Source organism: Macrobrachium rosenbergii, chromosome 41, assembly GCF_040412425.1.
Source record: "Macrobrachium rosenbergii isolate ZJJX-2024 chromosome 41, ASM4041242v1, whole genome shotgun sequence".
In the NCBI taxonomy this organism is placed as follows: domain Eukaryota; kingdom Metazoa; phylum Arthropoda; class Malacostraca; order Decapoda; family Palaemonidae; genus Macrobrachium; species Macrobrachium rosenbergii.
In genome coordinates this window covers 93,117,988-93,137,987 of record NC_089781.1, presented here as the reverse complement: position 1 = coordinate 93,137,987, position 20,000 = coordinate 93,117,988, and the positions used below count along the sequence as shown (strand labels likewise).

General features: G+C 33.8%; 1 protein-coding gene across 20 annotated transcripts in view; it reads right to left on the bottom strand.

Moving 5' to 3' along the window:
- Window positions 1-20,000, bottom strand: part of LOC136827014 (uncharacterized) — a 235,454-nt gene that overhangs the window by 56,014 nt on the left and 159,440 nt on the right. For 13 of the 20 annotated variants that reach the window (XM_067084677.1, XM_067084696.1, XM_067084681.1 and 10 more), the window contains 2 exons: window positions 19,317-19,490; window positions 16,123-16,149 (listed from right to left, as the gene is read on the bottom strand). In XM_067084677.1, the coding sequence (XP_066940778.1) occupies window positions 16,123-16,149; window positions 19,317-19,490 (201 nt within the window). The remainder of the gene's footprint in view (window positions 1-16,122; window positions 16,150-19,316; window positions 19,491-20,000) is intronic. The other 7 variants (XM_067084678.1, XM_067084688.1, XM_067084680.1 and 4 more) reach the window with 1 other exon arrangement.

The window sequence follows — 20,000 nt, the reverse complement described above, 5'->3', positions numbered from 1 at the left end:
ATATATATTATATATACACATACATACATACATAAATATATATATGTAAATACACATATAAATGTATGTGAAGGCCTATTTGTTTACAGAAATCCTTTCCATATGGTAAATAACAACAAATAATGATTGACAGACCACCAGTCTCCCTGCGTTCACATTCTAGAAAGTTATGATATGCATGGCGCCCTTAGGCATTGAATTCTGCCCCTCCCACCCACCCACCCCAAAAAGCCCCGAGAGACCCCTATAAATGAGCCTCATTGGCAGCTTGTCAATACCCTGCAGTGTTGTTGCGCCACTGACAACTATTTCGCACTTTCATTTGTTTCCTTTGTAACTGAACCACTCAAGTTTAAGTTCCTATGTGTTCTAATAAACACTTTTTTTCCATTTCATTTGATTTTATTTATTTATTTACCTATTTTTCTGACTGGTAAAACCACTCAAGTTTAAACTTCTATGTATTCTGCTAGACACCCTTTTCCAATTTTATTCTGTTTTATTTATTTAATTATTTATTTATTCTTCATCTAAGTTATTTTCTCCTATGTATTCTATTAGACACACTTTTCCAATTTTATTGTTTTATCTACTGAATTATCAATTTACTTTTCAATGCTTATTTTTTGCCCCACGTAAAATCATTAAATCTAATCTGTGTATTCTACTTGACACTCTTTCCCATGGTATTCTATTTTATTTATCTCTGTATTTATTTTTATGTATGTATATATTTATTTCTCTATTTACTTATTTATTTTGGTTCTTAGGCCAGAATTACTCATGCCCTCTGTATGCCAACTCCTTTTTTTATTCTGAGTGTATTTCATTCGGTGTGCCCTGGCCGCTTGTCACCTTAAAACTCACTGACAGGTTTGCTTATTCCTTTTTTTATTTATTTCTAGTCTCCTACTTGCTGTCATTCCTTCCTTCTTCCGTCATTCACTCATTTTACTGTCATCTCTATCAACAACCTTCTCCATCTCTTTGACTAACTGAGCTTTCCTCTCTATTCATCATTATTTCCTTTAATTTATTTACCTATTTCATGTCCGTTATCCTTATATTTTAATCATCTATTTAAAATCCTATGCTAATTTAACCAAATGTATTATTGTCTTTATTATTTTTTTTTTTTACATTATTCGTCACTACATGTCTCCTATCCTTTTTATTACTTCTCCTCCAGTTCTCGTATCCATTACTTTTGCAAAACATCCTCTCTCGTCTATGTCTACGATTTCTATTATTTTATGGTGTATTTATAGCACTGTTACTATTGCTTCAGTAATCTCTTAAACTTGCTCTGTGAATCATTTTATCTCTTATCCTTTTCACTATTTCCTCATTCTATCAACCTTAAACTTTTTACCATCTACTACGTCCTAAAATACCATTTATATATGATTTCCTTCAACTACTAACGATTATGTTCATGAATTAATACGCTAGGTTTAGTAATCATTACAAAAACGAAAATCTTGTATTTTAATTTGCCCCAATATTTGGTATTAATTCATTTTAATCCAACCAAATTTCCATACCATTAATTCCGTTGGTCTTTTTGCGGTATGGCACAACTGCATAAAACGTTTTGACCGGGCCAAATCTGTTCGTAACTTTCAAAAACCTGTAGACGTTCTCAGAATTTCAATTCCAGCACAGACCATTCAATCTGTGACATTTAAAAAAAGTACTTATGAAGTTTTCTGTAAGTTACCTATGGAGAATAATTTCGCCGATATTATAAAAAAAAAAAGTAAAAAATGCGCTGAAGTTTCTTCGTCGCAATCGAGTTTTCTGTACAACGTATAATCAAGGCCACCTAAGATAGATCTATCTTTCGCTTGTCTCGGTATAATGCTGTATGAGCCCCGTCCATAAAACGTTAACCACGGCCAGGTGGTGTCCTGTCCTATATTGTTGCAAGACGCACGATTATGGCTAACTTTAACTTTAAATAAAATCAAAACTACTGAGGCTAGAACGCTGCAATTTGGTATGCTTGATGATTGGAGAGTGGATGATCAACATACCAATTTGCAGCCTCCTAGCCTTGGTAGTTTTTAAGATCTGAGCGCGGACAGAAAAAGTGAGTACGGACAGACAAAGCAAGCACAATAGTTTTCCTTTACAGAAAACTATAAAAGCAACAATTCTGTCCGTATCTTAGTAAAAATGAACAATTTACTTTTAATCCCCATCACCCCCGTTATTTTGTTGCTTGCATCATGCACTTTTGGCATCTGTCAAGAAACTCTAATACCCAACAACCTACATAAGCGAACCGTGTTAATCTTTCATTACCTTGCTGACAGGAGGAGTGCTTTCATGTGGCCTCGTGAAGCAAATTCAGGTGCCCAGACTTTTTACTAAAATAAATAAAAATAATTGGAGGTCATGCGGCGTGAGGTAAATTCAGTAGGACTGCGTAGCCACAGTTTTCTAGAAATTGATCAAGATCCAAATGCATTCAATTGTAAGTCCCCTCCCAATTTTTAGTTGTCTGTAAAAGAAAACTGTTGTGCCGGCTTTGTCTGTTCGTCCGCACTTTATTCTACCCGCCCTCAGATCTTAAAAACTACTGAGGTTAGAGGGCTGCAAATTGGTATGTTGATCATCCACCCTCCAATCACCAAACGTACCAAATTGCAGTCCTCTACCCTCAGTAGTTTTTATTTAATTTAAGGTTAAAGTTAGCCATAACCGTGTTTCTGGCAACTGTATAGGATAAGCCACCACTGGGTCATGGTTAAAATTTCATGGGCCGCGGCTCATACAGCATTATACCGACACCACCGAAAGATAGATCTGGCTTCGGTGGCCTTGCTTATACGCTGTAGCTGCTGTACAGCAAACTCGATTGCGCCGAAGAAACTTCGGCGAATTTTTTACTCTTTTTTTTTAACGGATCTGGATCTAAAACAGCTTGGGAAAAATGCTCTGAACACTTCCCACCTGTTGGTCCTGAATTTAATATGGATTACAAGACGAAGAACTAATTTTCTACAAACAGATAAGGACACAAAAAGGTTGCAAAAAAGGTTGAATGGTTAACTCTATCCCCCGTGTATCCGGATCTACAGTAGCTGGCATCGACTTACAAGAACCTACTTGAGAGCAGTCGACTAACGGATCTTGATCTATATCGTTTTCTCCTGATGATTTCAATGAAAAAGTTTCAAACAAGATTCCATGCAATATCATAACAGAATCCTCATGATTAAAAGAAAAAGTTAAGGAAATTTTCTTGTTGATGGATCTGGATCTCAGTGATGAATACAAGAAAGTGTTCCAGTACACTCTTCCTGATGGTTCTGGATCTTCGTGGACTAATTTCGGCCTACGGGATCCAGAACCAAAATTACAAATTGTAAGACAATAATTATCCACATCATTTCATCCCAACCAAACCAGATGCAATATCCTCGAAAAATAGATGGGTAAGTTAATCACAAAGAGGTCCGAATCTAAATAAATATTACGAATCTAAATAAATATTACAAGAAAGTCGCGAAATGTCAATTCAATTCATCTGAATTTTAGCATCGGATGGATCCAATTCTCAATAAAAAAAAAAAAAAAAAAAATCTGGATGTAGCAGAATGCCAAACGCGAACTGAACGAGCTAGTCCCCCTGCCAAGACGAGAAAATCGAATAGAATAGAATATATATAAAATTTAGGCCGAAGGCCAAGCGATGGGACCAGTGGGGTCATTCAGGGCTAAGACGAGGAAATCAGACTGTACGCACTTCAAACTTTCCTTTTTTCGACGAGGAAATCAGACTGTGTGCACTTCAAACTTCCCCTTTTTTTCGACGAGGAAATCAGACTGTGTGCAGTTCAAAGTTCCATTTTTTCGACAAGGAAATCAGACTGCGTGCAGTTCACAGTTCCATTTTTTCGACGAGGAAATCAGACTGCGTGCAGTTCAAAGTTCCATTTTTTCGACGAGGAAATCAGACTGTGTGCACTTCAAACTTTCCCTTTTTTTCGACGAGGAAACCAGACTGTGTGCACTTCAAAACTTCCCTTTCTTTTCGACGAGGAAATCAGACTGTGTGCACTTCAAAAACTTCCCTTTCTCTCGACGAGGAAATCAGACTGTGGGCACTTCAAAAGTTCCCTTTTTTCTGAAAAAATCCCAAAAATTATTCCACCAACTTCGGCAAACTTCCTTACAGCACGACAAATCAAAGAAACACCATGTGCAAAAATACCATGCATTCCCTCTTCCATTCACGATGTCTTCTCTAATCCCTTTCGCTTGTACCTGTAATTACTCTTGCTTAGTTCTTTCGTGCAAAATCGCATTTCGGAGGCAATCGCATTCCGAGGAAAAAAAAGAGTAACTTTACTGTCAAGAAAGAGCCAAGAAAGATAAAAGATTAACTTCACTGTCAAGAAAGAGCCAAGAAAGAGTCGACTCTAATGATTCATATCATTCTCGAGCATTTCCATTCAAGCGAAAGATTTTCTTGGTACGCGATCCCGACGCGTACCGCTCACGTGCCGTAAACAAGACACAGGACGTCCCCATTCAGGTATTTACTTACTGTTACAGGTACGAAACACGTGATCGATTACGTTTATACGTGTGAACAAAATGCAAGGAGAGTCTGTATCGTTTCATCGTTTCATATTACATATACAGTATGTATATATATATATATATATATATATATATATATATATATATATATATATATATATATGTGTGTGTGTGTGTTTGAGCGATTTAATCACTGCTTAGCTTAATGCTTTTCCTTGCTGTCCAACCACTCTAACTCTCTCTTTTCGCTGTTCAGAGAGAGAGAGAGAGAGAGAGAGAGAGAGAGAGCCAGTTTCAAATGGCTTGTGATGCTTCCATACTGATCGGATTATCAAGTGGTCTCTTTTAAAGACTTCCTTAATCCCTAAATTTAATCTTACTTCATGTTTTTATTTGCTCTATTCTCAATGAAAGCATTGCAAAGGCACTGCTGTGAGCCATAAGAAAGGAAAAAGCTTTAGCGTGTTTTCAATTAGTGTATTCACGAAAGAATTCAACAAATTTTCACTAAAACTTGGCTTCACTTAAACTCTACAATGCAAAGTCATTCCCAAAGAGCGAAAGTTCTCAAGGCACTTTTGTTTTCTCAGTCATAGAATAACATCATAATAATGAGATTTTAATATTCTTTGAAAATTCACAAACTGTTGAAAATTTTACTTCTTTTCCTAGATTCCAAAACACTAGGATTCCAAAAGCAATAAGATTCAAAAAGCAATAAGATTCAAAAAGCACTACGATTCCAAAAGCACTAGGATTCCAAAAGCAATAAGGTCCCAAAAGCACTAGGATTCCTAAAGCAATAAGATTCCAGAGGCAATATGATTCCAAAAGAACTAGGATTCTAAAAATAACAAGATTCCAAAAGCACTACGATTCGATAAGCACTAAGATTCCAAAAGCAATAAGATTCCAAAGGCACGAAGACTCCAAAAGGAATAAGATTCCAAAGGCACGAAGATTCCAGAAGGAATAAGATTCCCAAAGCACTACGAATCCAAAAGCAATAAGGATATCAATGCCATAATGCCAGCTATCATTATTATATCTGTTCTGATATAATACTCTAAATAAGGACGCTAATGTCATTACGTAAGCCACCCTTACTATGCCCATTAACAACTCATCAGTTTCGACATAAGCTTCGCGCATTACATAACACTACTTCTATAAATAGAGGAGCGTAATTGACGTACATAACCAATTATGAAATACAAATTACTCTACGCCCAGAGGGTCCGACTCGTTTCGTAAACGATTGGACTCTTTCCCAGGTCACATACCAGTCTCCTTAAGTGTCAGGAGAGTGACATTTGCGGGGAATGTTGACCTACTGTCTTGTTACGCCATATTGCCTAACGTGATCAATTCTGGCTTCACAGTCACACGGGATCGTTTATGTAGTTTGACAGTTTTCTGTTGTACGTCTGCGCATGAGCAAATAAAATTGAATTATAATTCAGAAATCAGTGAATTTTTGTCAGTGCTTTGTCTGGTTGTCTTTCACACATACACACACACACACACATATATATATATATATATATATATATATATATATATATACATATATACATATATATATATATATAGATATATATATACATACATATATATATATATATATATATATATATATATATATATATATATATATATATATGTGTATTTATATAGGCTACTCATACACATATACTAAAAATATGCACTATATATACATAAATAAAATATTAAAAATATGCATTATATATACATAAAATCTCGCAGGATTGCATTATTAGATAAGGACAAATAACAGACGAATTAATGACACCTAATAACGCAATAACAGACGTAATAATGACACCTAATAATGCAGTAAGTTTTCAGTCACTAGACTGTCTTAGTTTTTATTACTTCAGCAATGGTCCATTGATGATTCAGAGTCTCGCTGCTTCAAATATCTACAGTATATTTACACACACACACACACACACACACAGAGAGAGAGAGAGAGAGAGAGAGAGAGAGAGAGAGAGAGAGAGAGAGAGAGAGAATTCCTTACTTAATCGCTGGATCAGACGCTTTTGATCTAAGTCGATCTCTCTCTCTCTCTCTCTCTCTCTCTCTCTCTCTCTCTCTCTCTCTCTTTGTTGTATTAGCAGCGGTAGCAATATTCCACAATTATAGTGAACGATTAGAAGAAGCTCTATGCATTAAATATATAATAAGAGAAACACTTTTAAAAATACTAAAGTTGAAGTTCGACTTCTCAAAATGCTCGAATTATATATATACGTATATATATGTATATATGTGTGTATGTATATATATTGTATGTATGTATGTATATATATGTGTATAAATGTATGTATATATATACATATATATATATATGAACAACTAAATGAGTAAATAATTACATTTCTGTGTACATGAATGTAATACATACTTACATTTTTCTGTATGTATGCAAGTATACAGTCTGTATGTAATGATATATCACCCACTTGAGCTAATATTCACTGTCCAAAAACTTCACGAAATAAATAAAACAACAGCAAGCACGAATTACACTTTAATGATTGTCAACTTCGAAAAGAACTATTGTTTACCCATTTAGCCATTTATTTCAGTTATCTACAAAACTTACTGTTTATCCATTATTTCAGTTGTGTCATTTATCTACAAAACTTACTGTTTATCCATTTATTTCAGTTATCTACAAAACTTACTGTTTATACATTTATTTGTTATCTACAAATCTTACTGTTTATCCATTTATTTCAGTTATCTGCAAAACTTACTGTTTATCCACTTATTTGTTATCTACACATCTTACTGTTTATCCATTTATTTCAGTTATCTGCAAAACTTACTGTTTATCCATTTATTTCAGTTATCTACAAAACTTACTGTTTATCCATTTATTTCAGTTATCTACAAAACTTACTGTTTATCCATTTATTTGTTATCTACAAATCTTACTGTTTATCCATTTATTTCAGTTATCTGCAAAACTTACTGTTTATCCATTTATTTCAGTTATCTGCAAAACTTACTGTTTATCCATTTATTTCAGTTATCTGCAAAACTTACTGTTTATCCATTTATTTCAGTTATCTACAAAACTTACTGTTTACTCATTCACCCATTTATTTATTTCGTCAATAAACCCATCACAAAAAACGCAGACTCGTAAAAATAAAGTCAGACAACTGCGGCAAGACACTTTACAAAAGCAGCCCAGAGACGCGAAGGTATAGAAGTATAAATCCTCAAGAAAAAGAAAGAAAAAAAAAGTATTTAAAGACACAGGTTACCCTGGGCTAAATATACTTCCTTCCACGTGACCAGTTCGACACGAACACTAAAAATAAGCGCAGACGCCCGCCGGAAATTCGGGTATGGGACGCGATTAGACTTCCCTGAAACTATTAACTGAGGCTGAATACAGCTCTGATTGAGTAAGAAGGTGGAAATGGCAACCTTTGGTTTATATAAGAAAGAAAAATATTGTTGATGTCAGTCTTGTTTCGAATGGTTTGTACATTGAAATGTATCATAGTCAGTATAATTAATATATTTATGTGATTAGTCAGAATAATTTTGTAACTGGTTGAGAGGATGAAGCTATTTTCTCCATCCTTGATTGAAACTAGCTCTGTTTTTGTATTCTTTGGAAATAGCAGAACAGCAACTACGAATTTTGTGTATATATTGCTACTTTTTGTGTACCATGTGCTAGCATTTGTTTGGATGAATTTGTACATAACTGCAATACTTAAAAGTTATTAAAATTCCTGCATGTACACATAAAAAAATCTACCAAATGACTTGCATGACTTTGTATTAGTTATTAGTGCTATTGAGATTATATGTAATATTGTACATTGCATATACAGATACCGTTGTTTTTATAATAAAAGATTAAAAAAAAGAAACTGGTTAACTAACGTTAGACGCGATTAAATTGATTGGTTTATTAATGGAATTTTGATTGATAGAAAGGCATCCACTTTACGGGTTATCTAGCCCTAGAAGAGATTCAATTAACTCTGTAAGGAATTATTATTATTATTATTATTCAGAAGGTGAAACCTATTCATATGGAACAAGCCCACCATAGGGAGACGCAGAAAGGAGAGATCTCGCTTATTAAAAAAGAAAAAATAAATTAATATGATTTTCTTAATGGTATATTGACTGACAGAACGACGTCCACTTTACTTGTTATCGAACTCTAGAGGTGATTAAATTAACTCGGTAAGGAATTTTATACATTACTTTATTAATAGTATATTGACTGATAGAATGGCATCGAATTTACTTGTTATCTAACTTTACAAGTGATTAAATTAACTCTGTAAGAAATTATAATTATCACTTTAGTAATGGCATATTGACTGATAGAACGGCATCGACCTTACGGATTATCTAACTCTAGATGTTATTTAAATGAACTCTTTAAGGAATTATATATACTACTTTGTTAATGGTACATTGATTAATAGAACAGCATCTAATCGGAACGAATTGAAGTTACGAGATATAGGAGCCACCTAGAAACTCTTCACCTAACTCCAGAAGTGATTAAAATTATTAGTTTAGTATATTGATTGATATAACGGCACTGACTTGGAATAGCAATTACAGTAAATAGGTATATATCTGTAAAAGCGATTAATTATTTTAAACTATTTGGCAAAGGATTGGAATCAGATTTATGACACTGCCAGTATGCAAGCAGTAAAACTGACTAATTAATGAATCAGTGGCAGAATGATATATCTTATTTCTTTACTATGGCATAGTAATGAGTGTAGTGAGTCACACTGGCGAGAACTGTCTGATAAATAAAACTCATTAATTCTCTTGCTGATAAATCAAACTGACCACATGCTTACATTTAAAACCTTTGCAAGAGATTAGAAACAGGGCGTCTGTTTACAACGATGAATGACTACTTAGCTAAAACTAATAACTTCCAGTGATTTGTCACTAGTAATTTGCTTTGCATTACAATCAGTTTTAAGCAAGTACAATTTGCGCCGAAGTTCCTGCAGCGCAATCGAGTTTTCGGTACAGCGTATAATCAAGGCCACTGAAAATAGATCTATCTTTCGGTGGTCTCGGTATAATGCTTTATGAGCCGCGACCCATGAATCTTTAACTGCGGCCCGGTGGTGGCCTGCCCTATATCTTTGCCGGAAGCACGATTATGGCTAACTTTAAACCTTAAATAAAATAAAATCTACTGAGGCTAGGTTAAAAGACTAGGTCAACGGCTAACTTAAATCCTTAATAATGGCAAAGAAGATTAAAACTGGCTGACACTAAAGACCACAATTTTTCAGAAGCAAATTTGCCTATCTGAATATCAGACCTTTCTGAGACATGTCAGAAGAAACCAGACCGCCCAAAATGGAAGAACCAGAAACCACATGAGATTTCCAACGATAGTTTATTTAAAAAAAAAGAACGAGAAAGCAGATACTGATAATCACTGTTTCTAGAAGGTAAGTGGAAAGAACACTAAGTATTGCACTATAGATAAGGAAGGAATATGGTGTTCTGCCAACAACAGGTAAGTAAGTACTGGTCAGACAAAATGCTAGAAATAATTTTACACAGAGAGAGAGAGAGAGAGAGAGAGAGAGAGAGAGAGAGAGAGAGAGAGAGAGAGAGAGAGAGAGAGAGAGAGAGACGTAAAATCATTGTTTATGCTTGATTCTGTCAATCGCCTTGGAGCTTTTAAGAATGACTCAAAAAGTTCCTTTAAATTCTGGAGAGAAAATTAGTAAAAAGAGAACAATTCCTTGGTAGACCTTGCTTTACTTTTAAGATAAATAAAGCTGGGTAAAGTTACTAACTGCTAAGCACTAATGACAGTGAAAGCAATGGAATGCTAGACAAAAGGAATCAAGCAGACACCTGTCTTTGAAAATGACTGAAGTACTGCATGTATCCCAGAGGAAGAATAAACGAAGGATTTACAGAAACTGGCAAAAAACAAATAAATAAACCACTATGGAAGCTTGTTCACATGCAAGCTCCTTAAGGAAAGCAATGGGTATCTGATTTAGGCTTGATGCTTTACCAGTCTGCAAGCAAACCTTACAAGAAAACGATATTAGGTTAATAGGATAAGTACGGGGTAGGATAGAAGGATCGAATGCACTGGAATGTCTTGGAGAAGAGTTGGCTCGATACAGCGAGCCTATGTGCGCGGCCTCTTCACGAAGAGAACTAGTCATAATACCCTCTCAAAAGGCATGAGGAGGAAAGGTAGACTTGACAAAGGTGTTCAGAACATAACTAGCAACTGAAGTAGACAAAGGAGCTGAGAACAGGCTTTTAAGTAACAAAATCAGGATACTGACTCTCAACTTAGTATGAGAAACTAAATCAGGATACTGACTCTCATCTTAGTATGAGAAACTATCTTACTTCTAAATATGGGAATTCTTTAAAGATATACAGGAAACATGAGAAGCAGCAAAAGGAGAGGGCAAGAAGAACTGATGCGTCAGTTTTAACAGGATGGTTGAGGAGCCAGAACAATCAAACCAAAGATTGAAAGTTGGAAAGCTTTAAGAGAAGGTGGGACACATGTTTAGGTATCCCATGGGACAAGATTTCAAGTTACCAAAACAACAGATTCTTTGAGGGTTATTCAAGGAGTAAATGTTGATTGTCATCCTGTCAGGAATTCTCAAAGTACCAAAACTACCCTTTTGTGAAGTGCATTACTGTGGAAAAGGCAGAGACAGGAGCATAAAAAGCAAAACACAAACCAGAAGACTTGAGTTGGATAGAAATTTTAGTAGAATTAGTTCAAGTGTTTTGAAAAGAAGTTAAGAATATCACATGGATGGTCATGACCATCAGGAACTTTAGTTCACTGCTGAATAATTTATTCTGTTATACTATTCACTAAAAAGGCAAGGGCCTCCATATCTCCCATATTAAAGCATCAAAGTCCGAAAACCTAAGTAAATGGGCGAGAACTAGCAAAGACTAGAAGCAAGAAGTATAAAGCAGGTGAAGAAAGAAACAAAGCTAGTGTAATTAAGTGAACAATAGCAAACTAGAAAATAACAATACAGGTTGGAAGACGAATTTCGTCCCAAAATAGCACCATAAAAGGGTTGAATCAAGATCGAAGAGTGCATCAAACGTTGTGTCAATGTTAACATAAGAGAGACCCCATCTTTGAGACGAAAACGAGAGTACAAAAAGCATCAAAATATGAAATGGGTCGGGAAAAGCATCACTGTCAGATATTACCAACAGTTTTACATAGAGAGAAACTATACAAAATAGAGGTAAAGAAAGTAGAAGCAGACTGAGGGTGAGATAAAAGGAAATCAGTCTATGCTAGAAAATAACCTGTATGTTATGCAAGAGGGCCAAGAATAGAAAATGAAAGAAGAAGAATAAGAAATGGGGTGTTGGAGTATCATCGACTGACAGACACTTAGACAGACAGAGGTAAAATTCACCTCTGTCAACTGGAATCGGAATGTCGGAAAAAGAGAGAGAGAGAGAGAGAGAGAGAGAGAGAGAGAGAGAGAGAGAGAGAGAGAGAGTATCCAAACCTTGAGAGAACACAATAAACCGCAAGGATTCGGAGGAAAAATATAAATCATTTAGGATTTTCACATTACATTATATATGATTTCCATATATCTTGCCGAAATACCAAAAGTATTTAGGTCACTGAGGAAAACATATGGAAATGCCATAACCGCATTTATTCTGAACGTTAAAGCTACCTATTATTATTATTATTATTATTATTATTATTATTATTATTATTATTATTATTATTATTATTATATGTGTACGCATTCGTATAGTACGATATATCTAAGCAAGAACCTAAAAAATGGATATTCAAATAAATCTTCATGTACCAGACATAAAAGAAAATTTGAGAGAGATGTATAAGTATATAAAACTGGTTAAATATAGCAAACCATTGGAGGTAAACCAACAGAGAAGAAATTAATACAAGCAATAAAGAAGAAATGATAAAAAGAAAAATAGGGCAAAGGTACCATAAGCTCTCAAAGGTCCCATAAATTTTTAAAGAACTACGACAGTTCTTTCCAAGCAAGAACTATGTGGGTTGATTGATTGATTTATGGCTACTAAAACTGGCGTCGCAACAGCTAGGTTATTGACCCCGGAACTAGATGGGTAATGCAAGTATCTAACGCCAGTAACCAATTACTAATGTTTTTGCCACATCCTGATCACCTAACCCCCCCCTCCCCCTGCCCACCCTAACTCCCCCCTCGCCCATTCAGCAATAAACAAAGCCTGGGATTGAATGTGGTTTCAAGTTACTCAATCGATTTCTGGTCAATTACCCGAATTATATTATTCTGCAGGCAAGATAACTTACTGATCAATTCAGTTATTCAGTAGTAAAGTATCGTATCCCAGCGCAATTAGTGATCGTGTTACGATACTTCGTATTTACTATTCGTATTTACGATTCGAATATATGAGAAAATAGTGACAATGTGCGCATGTGCTTCTGGGAAAGAACCAAAGCACAACGCGCTTTTATTTTATAAAACGTACTTATTACACAGTATTAAATCTATTACATAACATAAACTGGTGTCGCAGGAATTATGGTCGTCGACGACATGTTACATACACATAAAACGTAATACAACAATGCTTCTGATTTATTGCAATTTAATAGGCAACAACTGCTGCTCAAGGCATCGTATCGATTTCTGATACAGTCATATATATATATATATATATATATATATATATATATATATATATATATATATATATATATATATATATATATATATATATTGCCAGAGCATTTCAGTCGTAATCTCATAAAAAAAAATTTTAGAAACAGAAGACGAGAAAACAGTCATAATACTACTGTTAAAGACATTCACATGGAACCTGCGTAAATATGACAAAACAGAGAAAAAAACAAAAAATAGAGAATAATCCAAACAAACAAATTATTTACATTCAATAAACGGTATCTACAGCCATTTGAGTATATAACAAGACCTGGAATTAAAACCTCTACTTAGGCACTGGTGCCTTGTTTATTCCAAATCTGCGTAAATTTTTATATTCAATAAACGGCATCTAGAGCTATTTGATTAAAAATGAAGGTATGAAATTAAAACCTCTACTTATTTATTTCAAATCTGGGTTTCCAACTCTTAATGGAATAACTTTCGTCATCGATATTTGAATTAGCTGGAAACCTGTAAAACCATACTTTTCTAACAACAGAGACCTTCCAATATATAACGAAAGCCTACGAAAAATAATATTTCATATTTCACGGAATCAAGAGTTTCCAAAAGAAAACTAAAAAATATCATATCAATAAATTCAAGATTGGAAATCAACATTGAAAACGGTAAATTTCTCCAAAACTGAATCATTGTTTTTGAAGACATGAGATGCTTATCCATAGACATCTGAATTTTATTCTGGATTTCAGTTAAAAAAATGCTATGCCAAAATTCCTTTGATAATTCGTCAGGGAATTATAAAAACAAACTAGACAAAGATCTAGAAACAGCAGCTTGTTACTTTTCAGTTTCATCGATAATTTTAAACCATTAAAATAAAATTTCTAATGAATTTTTGAAGACAAAACAAGAGGAAAATAGATCTTTTTCTATGTACAGTTTTTAGCATTTCAATAAAAACAATAAGGTATCAAGTACGGAAGTATTTCTCGAAGATATTTTACCTGTCCTGAAAAACTGAAAATGAACATAAAAATGAGCAAGCATAAAATAATTAATAACTTACACAAGACAAGAAATAATCACGAGAATATTAGGAACTGAAATCAGGATTAGTTCTTGCCACCAAAATGCATTAGTAGTGTCAATTTTTTTGCTGAAAAAAACTGGTGTTAATGATCTGAAAAAAAAAATCTGAGAGGTGCTTTTCCTTAAAAAGCGTCCAAAATCCAAAAAGTTTCTTGAACACTGTCAACTTTTCGCCTCCTTGAAAACTATAATGACTTAGCAAGGGTAAAAAAATGTTTTAAAAAATTTACCAAAAATATCTTAGGAACAAATGTACGAAATTGATAGTTTTACAGAAAAAGATATAGATAAAAAATGTCAATTGAAACAAACAAACGAAAAAGATGTTTTCCCTTTAAAAATAGTCCAAAATCTAACATTCTGGGGGGAACACGGTCAGGTTTGTACCTCCTTGAAAAATAGAATGATCTAGCAAGGTAAAAAAATTAGTTTGGCAACCTTGCCAAAAATTTCTTCGAAACAGAAGTACGAAATTGATAGTTTTACAGAAAAAGTAGATAAAAAAATGTCAACTGAAAAGAATTAGAGATGTTAACTGAAAATATATACACAAGAAACAGTAGCAGGAAATTAAACAGTAAAGCAACAAACGAACTGTTTGTAAACAGACAGTTCACGGTCCAGCAAGGGGAAAAATTAATAGAATATACTTTCAGGCTTAAAAAAACCAAGAGGGAGGAAAAATTGGAAAACCAGGATGAAATTCGAGACTGGAATTAAGCTAGAGGGGAAAAAACAGATGCAGTTAAAGACCCAGAAACAAATAAATAAACAATGTGCCAGTTAGCAAAAGTAATTGTCTGTCGTCGTTAATGGTTTAATGGGCATTTGATGCAATTGTGTATAAACACAATTTCCAAAATATCCTGATGATAATTTGTGTGCGACTGAAGTGACTGAAATCTAATCTTTCTCGGACATAATCGTGACTTCTGGATTTATCTGAAACCTCGGGTTCACATTTTTTTTCGGGTATGATACAATCTTTAAAATAATTATAACAAAAAATTACGAAAAATAGCAGTCATGCAATCCTATTGCATGCGACGTATCAACACCCATTTTTAGTGTAAACTAAAAGAATATGTAATCTCCCTGAAAATAGTACCAAATTTAATAAAAAAAAAAAAAAAAAACAAGATCTACGGTCATGAATATGCAACAGTTGCAATAATTGGTGAAAGCAATACTTTTAAGCAATAATCACCTACCTCCCGAATGTTGACATTCAAACAAAAAATTGAGGTTTATAATGAAATTCATCATTAAATGCACACAAAACAAATACAGCACCTAACTAAATTCATCTTGAAATTGCCTCAAAAAAAAGACAGATTTTACGCAGAATCTGACCACATCTGTATTTCAAAAAAGAAAAAACTAATTATCATTTACATAATTAATTTTACGTTTTCCATCACATGTGTATGATGTCTTTAAACGCACGAAAAGCAATGTTGCGAACAATGTTGAAAAGAAAGGATTAAAAGGCCTGCCAAACCCCCGTTGCCATCGAATGAGGGCTTAATTAACTCAACTCACGCTAAACACGTTTGGCTCAACAGTGAACTCACATGTAAAACTCGAAATTACTAAATTCTCTACAAAATTCAATTACGTCCTAATGTACTGAATATTTCAAAATTCGGCACACTGTCGTTTGTTTAGGGAAGACACAGTGAGGAGAAGAAAAAGAAAGAATAAAAGGAAAAAAAAAGAGACAAAAGAGAATCGACACATTTACCTTCGTAGTCCTCATCTCCCTCCTCCCCTAGAAGAAGATAGGTCAGGTCAGAAAGGGTCATGATGGAGAATACATATAAATATTATAAGGTCATGAAAAGAATCTATGCCTATATATTTTAAGATCATGTAGAGAATCTATGTAAATATGCTGAAATCATGAAAAGTATCAATAGCATTTTAAGATCATGTAGAGAATCTATGTAAATATGCTGAAATCATGAAAAGAATCAATATATTTATCCTAAGATCATAAAAAGAATATCTGCAAAAATTCCAGGATCAGGAAAAAGATTCTACGTAAATATTCTAAGATGATGTCAAGAATCTGTGTGAATATTCTAAGATCATGAAAAGAATCTGTGTGAATATTCTAAGATCATGAAAAGATCCTATGAAAATATTCTAAGATCATGTCAAGAATCTATATGAATATTTAAGATCATGAAAAGAATCAATATCTTTATTGTAAGATCATGTCAAGAATCTATGTGAATATTCCAAGATCATGTCAAGAATCTATGTGAATATTCCAAGATCATGGCAAGAATCTATGTGAATATTCTGAGAATCAATATATTTATTCTATGATCATGTCAACAATCTATATGAATATTCTGAGAACATGAAAAGAATCTATGTAAATAGTCTAATGTCATGAAAAGTACTAGTGTATTTATCATAAAAGAATTCTGTCAAATGTTTGAAAAAGTTAAAACATAAGTCAGTATTTTTTATATAAATCAGTAAAAAGATTTATACAAAGAAATTTTTAAATATAATATGTATTTTTAATACTCAAATATACGAGATTTTCTAAAATACAGACAAGCAAAGTTCAACATTTAAAATTCCACAATAAAATGTTTATAAATGGATATGATTAAATATAAAGCCAAAAATAAACAAACATAAATCTACAATAAAATCCATGCATGTATAATAACCACAAAAAAATATGAGAGAAATCAACCTTTGGTAATTTTTAGGCCTTTATGTAAAATGAAAGAAAATGAATCATGAACTGAACTTGAATGGAAGATAACACGTTTAAAGAATGATACATAATTTAGGCTGATAAGTGTAAGTAATACATACGTTCAACAATATGTTCACTCAAGTATACATGCAATTCACCTTGTATCTTTCATGTTACTCTCACCTCACATACTTAATTCTTTCAATATACTCTTTATAAACTCACTCATTCAGGCTGTTATAAAATGAAAGACCCAGTACAGCTGAATTAGCAGACAGAATCTGAACATTCATGAGAACCAAACTTGAGAACCAAATATGAAATAACGAAAGAGAAGACACTGCAAAATAAACAATAAGAAAACTTAAAATCTGTCAATATAATTTGAATGCCATGCCTGGAAGGAGTAAGTCATAAAATTGTAATGAATACAATACCCACGACATGAAAAATATGACACTTGGTGTGTTGATGTTCTCGGATCAAAGGATCTTAAATTGATCACAATTTAAGCAAGCATTTCCTGGGGAAAGGGATGATTTGTTTCAGATTATAACGTGTGTTTTTTTTCATCATCAATCACTTGAGACGGTAGGCGAGGCTTGCGTTTACTTCCGGAAGATTCTCATCATCAGAAAGCTCTTTCAGGATTAATAATTGTTGTAATGTTTGTACTCATTACCATAATTCATCGTACCATTTTATTTTTCATACTCATTACCATCATTCTTCGTGCAAAAAAAGGACATATTGTTGGAGTCTTCTCAAAAGTCTCGTTGCTAAGAATCTAAGAACAAAACAATTCTTACGTAAGGATAAATGGAAGAACGTAATCATTCTATGTACTATTAAAATTTGTAGCTGGTAATACAGTCTTCAGCAGCTCAAAACACATCGCCTAATTACCATAACTAATAAATTTCGAGGCTGAAATAGTGCTCTGTAAAAGATCAATTGTCAGAAAGTTTCTCATTTGATTTCATGTAATTTCTAAAACTGTTTACCATTCACAGCAGGAAGCAGTCCCCTTACTCACTTATGCTGCAACCAATGAATCACATAAAGACCTTACTCACTTATGTTGCAACCAATTGTTCACATAAAGATCTTACTCACTTATGTTGCAACCAGTTGATCACATAAAGATCTTACTCACTTATGTTGCAACCAATTAATCACATAATGATCTTGCTCACTTATTTTGCAACCAATTAATCACATGAAAATGTTCCTGAAAAGTCTACTATTCTAAATTTATATAAAAAAACAGAGCATTGTTCTTTTTATCTTTATAACTTGGGCTCATGCATTCCATTGCAACCTGTATTTGAAAGCCTTTCTTCACAATAACTGGTAACCTATGACTCATTCAACACACGATGAAAAAACCTACTTGCCACCCAAACCTCCGATATTTTTTAGCTTTGTTTTATTTGTTTTTTTTCGTTCTGAAAAGAAAATCTTGGAAAGAAAGCACGTTAAAAAAAAGGCAGTTCTCCCAATGATAATTAACTCGCTTCTTAAAGCAATGTTATCATAGGAATATAGGGACAATGACATATTAAGGGGCCATCGATTCCTTAAACTGAGTTTCATAACTTTTTTGAGCAGTTTTATTCTTTGAAAGTTCCCATAATAGCAATAAAATCTTGGATAATTCTCCTATACTAAAAAATTTCAGTTAAAATGATCAGGTATTTCAATTTATTACTACTAAATATATTCGTAAATTAGCATCGTACCAAAAACGTAATTCTTTAGATAATTATATTAAAGTTGCATCACTGATGTTTTCATTATCTCAGCAATATAACAGCATACAGGAAACCGAAATGTCAAGTACGTAATCTGCACGGGTTTTCTATGGCAGATTTTTACAAACAGCCTGTATAAATATTTTATAAATGACGCTGCTGATCTAGTTCTGAAAACAACACGGTAAAAATTCTTCTCCAAAATAAAACATAAACAACACTGCTTATATTGTACAGCCTCAAAGTATTTCTGTATGCAAAACTGTCAGCAATGTACAATGATACTGTCTAGGAACATGCGGCAACTCTGCCACGCCAGGGAGGCGGGGCTTGTGTCCCAAGTTAGTGTAGAAACCAGGTACTTTAGTCAAAGGGTCGCCACCGTGCCACCTAGACAATGCGGGTAGTTCACAACGATTGGAGCAATGTGATGCGAATTGATGAGACCAGATGACAACCTACCTTGATGGATCCATCTCATGGACCTCTTCTTCCTCTTCATGTACATGGACTGACCGCGGCTCATCTTGTTGTTCTCGTCCACCAGAGAGAACGAGATGCGCTGGGCCAATTCCACCTGGTCATCGATGGTAGGGTGGTCGGGGCGGTAGAAGGCCGAAGATGCGAAGGCCTTCTCTGTTGAGGAAGAAAAATTAAAGATTATTGAGGATAATTCGGCTATTTACAAGACGATCAACTTTGCAAACAAAGAGATAATGGTATGACTAGAGTAACCAAAACGTAGTGATGAAGTAAGTACTTTTTTCTACATCTATAAAATGATAATTAAATCTGTAATGGGAAAGCAGATTCTGGTATTTATGAATTTTGTTATATTCACCAATCTCCAGAAATCTGCTGAGACTCGAAATTCAAAAATTGAGAAAGTAACGCTTTGGCAATATTCTTGCACTGCAAAAAGTTCTGATCATGGCATACTGAGTTTTTTTATTTTTTACTGCAAATGGATTTCAATGACCTTATTTTATAGTTTGGTGCCAAAGAAGTCATATATCCAAAGCCCTGGCAATTACGAAAAAATAGCAGATTTAGATCAATGTTTCAAGAAATATCTTTCCACAAGTATCAGTTAAATATGCTACAGAAGTACAAAACTTAAAACTGTTGATGATAATACCTATAAAC